The sequence below is a fragment of the Monoraphidium neglectum genome (genome assembly GCF_000611645.1).
Source record: "Monoraphidium neglectum strain SAG 48.87 unplaced genomic scaffold scaffold04848, whole genome shotgun sequence".
NCBI classification, from domain to species: Eukaryota; Viridiplantae; Chlorophyta; class Chlorophyceae; order Sphaeropleales; family Selenastraceae; genus Monoraphidium; species Monoraphidium neglectum.
Genome location: NW_014008782.1, coordinates 633 through 3,786, shown reverse-complemented (window position 1 = coordinate 3,786; position 3,154 = coordinate 633). Strand labels below are relative to the sequence as shown.

Here is a 3,154-nt window from a genome sequence, read left to right as displayed (position 1 = left end):
TCTTCCTCCTCTAACGCCTCCACCTCTCTGTGGTGCAGCCGCGACGCCCTGCCCCCAAGCTCCGGCTCGTTCTGATCCCGCGCCACCGCGCCTGCAACGGCCGCCACGTCGGGTACCAAGCCGCGGCTGGCCTGCAGCTGCGGCTGCGGCGCCGGCGCCAGCTGCGGCGTGTGCTGGTGCCAGCGAGCCGCCTCCGAGGCGTTGAGGACGCGCGCGGGGAAGGGCAGGCTGGGGTGGCGCTGCAGGCGCGCGAGCTGCTGCCACGCCTTGTGCTCGTCGGCGAGCATCAGCTGCGGGCGTTCAGGGTTTAGAATATAGCATAAGATGGCGTCAGCGGCGGTCGCTCGGCGGCGTCGATCATGCAATCGTCAGGGCGTGCACGTGTCATCGCAGCCACCCAAACGCCTGAGCCCCCAAGACCGACAAAGCGCGCGTGCGCGCCGTCCCGAACCACGATCCGGCTCCGGCGCCCTCCAGAAGCGCCGCGCCTCAGAGGGCGACCCGCCCACCTGGTGCAGCCGCCGCTCATGGTGCACCGCTCCCACCACCGACTGCTCAATCTCCACCACCGCCGACTCGCCGCGGCCGGGGGGCGCGAGCAGGCCCTCTAGGATGGCCCGCAGGCGCGAGAGCTTCGGTGAGTCAGCGACGGGGCGGCCGCCGGACTCTGTCGCGCCAATGACGCAGGCGACGCGAGATCTGAAAGTCCAAAGGGCAGCGGAGCGCACCTGGCGCGCGAAAAGGAAGTTGTTGGGAAGCGGCAGGCGACAGGCAGGCGCATGGATTGGGGCCGATTTGAGAGTGCGACCGCGTGTGGTGACGACGGTGGTGGAGATTTCGAAGGCAGGGATGCGCCCCACCGGCGCCGCACTGCCCTGCTGAGGCTGACTCAGAGCACCCTTGCTGAGAGCCGCAGCGCGCGCCGCTGCCGGCGCTGCCAGCGCGCCTCCATGCCAGCGCCCCCAGCACCTGCGCCCAGTGCCACCGCGCACCTCGCAGCCGTTGTGCATCAGCAGCTGCGTGATATCGGCGAGGATGCCACGCGCGTCAGGCCCGACCATTTGGAACACGCTGCGCGCCGCCGGCTGCTGCGGCCTCGGCCCGCAGCCATCCCCTGCGCGCGGCGGCAGTGATTGAAGCGTGGCGGCAAGAGCAAAAGGTGGCGAGCGGCGTGCGGCAAGCATGCTGGCAGGGCGCTTTCGGCCCAACAGGGCCTGTCCGCTCGGACACGGCGGAAGCTGCAGTGAGGCAGCCACTGACCAAGCGCGGTAGTGATCGGTCCAGGCCGCGTCAGTGGTGACTGCTGACAGTCAGGAGGGCGGCGGATGGACCCGCAATGCCCAAAGGGCCGCACCCTGCTCCTCTGAGACGCTCAGCATGCGGCGGATGGCAGCCAGCTTTCGCTCGTCGGTCACGCGCCCGCTGGGGGGCTCGCATATGTGCAGCTCTGCGGGGGCGCGTGTGGGTGGGCGCGCAGGGCCAGGGGTGTTGACTGGCTGCCGGGCCGGCAGAGCGTAGGGATGCATACTAAGTCCCCTCTGGAGCTAGAATGTTCGCCAGGGAGGACGCGGCCGAAGGGGCAGGCGGGGATCGAACGCGGGCCTCGAAGGTCCCAAAGTGTACGCGGCAGACAGCAGCGCCCCCCGCCGCAGCCGCCGCCGCATTCGCATCTAGCGCTGCGCGCCGCCTCGTCACGTCTGCCCGCCGCGACCCAGGCGGCGCCGCCCTTGGCACGCACCATTGATGAACCACCCTCCATCGCTGGAAATCCGCGCCCTGAGGATGGACAGGCTGAGCTCTGTCAGGCACTGCACCACCTCCACCAGGGTGCCTGGGGTAGCCACAGGTTGACCCATGTTGGTCAAGGGGCCATATGGAGGGTGGGTCGCGAGCGCAAGCGTTGGCCAGAGCGAGCTGCGGGGATCAAAGCGCACCCAGCCGCCGCCGACAAAGTGCACCGCAAGATTGCTCGCGTCTTGGGCTCGGAAGAAACCTGTCCGTGCTGCGTAACGTCCCTTGCCTCTGCCTACCCTGTGGCGACCGTCAACGCCCGTATGCCCACCAAACCGCCCAGCCGACGCGTCTGTGGCATGCCTTTCATGCAACGCGCCCACCCGGCTGCGCCGCCCAAACGCACAGCTCCGCGCGCACCGGGCCGGTTGGCGCTGTCAATGGTGAGGCGCGTGCAGTCAGAGAAGCTTTCATTGTCGATGCTGATGTTTGGGGGGTCCACGCGCAGAGCCAGAGTCTCTGCATATTTGCGCAGGGAGCGATGCAGTTATAGAGGTTCTGGGTTTTGGGATTTGAGATGTGCGCGTATGTGTGCAAGGGCTCGTACCAGCCGTGCAACGCTCGCGGAAGAGGGCGAGGGGCAATACGATGCGGCGCCCAAGTTGCTGATAGGGATGCGGAGAGGCTTCAGAGAAACGCCGCGGTGTTGCGCGGCGCGTCGTGCGTTACCGACTTGCAGCGCAGCAGGACGCCGGCCTTAATACAGCAGGAAGCGACGCCATCCACATCTGCAACCCCAGCCGTTGCGACGGCCCATGCCCAGCCCGAGGCACGCTGCACCCAGCGACAACCGCGCACATGGGCACGCATGCACACGCATGTGCGCGCGCGCGATTTCCATCGGCTGCGCACCATACTCCAGCAGGACGCCCGAGGGCGTCGTGGCCGCATCCCTGACCTCCCGCTCGCGCTGGCGGTAGGCATCAAATCCTATCAGCGGCGCCCGAAGCATCGCCGCCACAGCACGCCGGCCCCACGCCGCGCGCGCCGGGCCGTGGGATCAGGGTTGCGGCGCGCCGCGTGCGCCGCGGGCGGCGCGGTGAGCTGGGGACTGTTGGCTGTGAGTGCGCCGAGGCGACGCGAGGCGCCGTGGGCCGATTGAAAGTTGTGGGTCGCGCCACGTGGGACGCGCACGCCGCGCGGCGTGCTGCTGTTGGGAGCCGAGACAAGTCCGGTATAGTGTTCTAGCAGTGTCTGCAGGGCTTTTGGGTCATCCCAATGGCGAACAGGAGCCCAGTCCGGATGTCAGACGCGCTGTTTGTCCCGCTAGGCGATCTCGAGAGATGGCGCGCACTCAATGGCGCTTCGAAAGGAATCAAAACCTACTGATAAGGGGTCAACGTCATTATTTTTATTTTTGGTA

The 3,154-nt window shown here is 67.7% G+C and overlaps 1 protein-coding gene across 1 annotated transcript; it reads right to left on the bottom strand.

The window, feature by feature from the left end:
• Positions 1-384: 384 nt before the first annotated feature.
• MNEG_14883 (hypothetical protein) lies at positions 385-2,743 on the bottom strand (the record flags this gene model as incomplete). The annotated part of the gene is made up of 7 exons (XM_014036646.1): positions 385-405; positions 510-728; positions 993-1,114; positions 1,355-1,447; positions 1,739-1,831; positions 2,152-2,250; positions 2,644-2,743. The coding sequence occupies 7 exons, from the start codon at positions 2,741-2,743 to the stop codon at positions 385-387; spliced, it is 747 nt and encodes a 248-aa protein (XP_013892100.1).
• Positions 2,744-3,154: the final 411 nt, after the last annotated feature.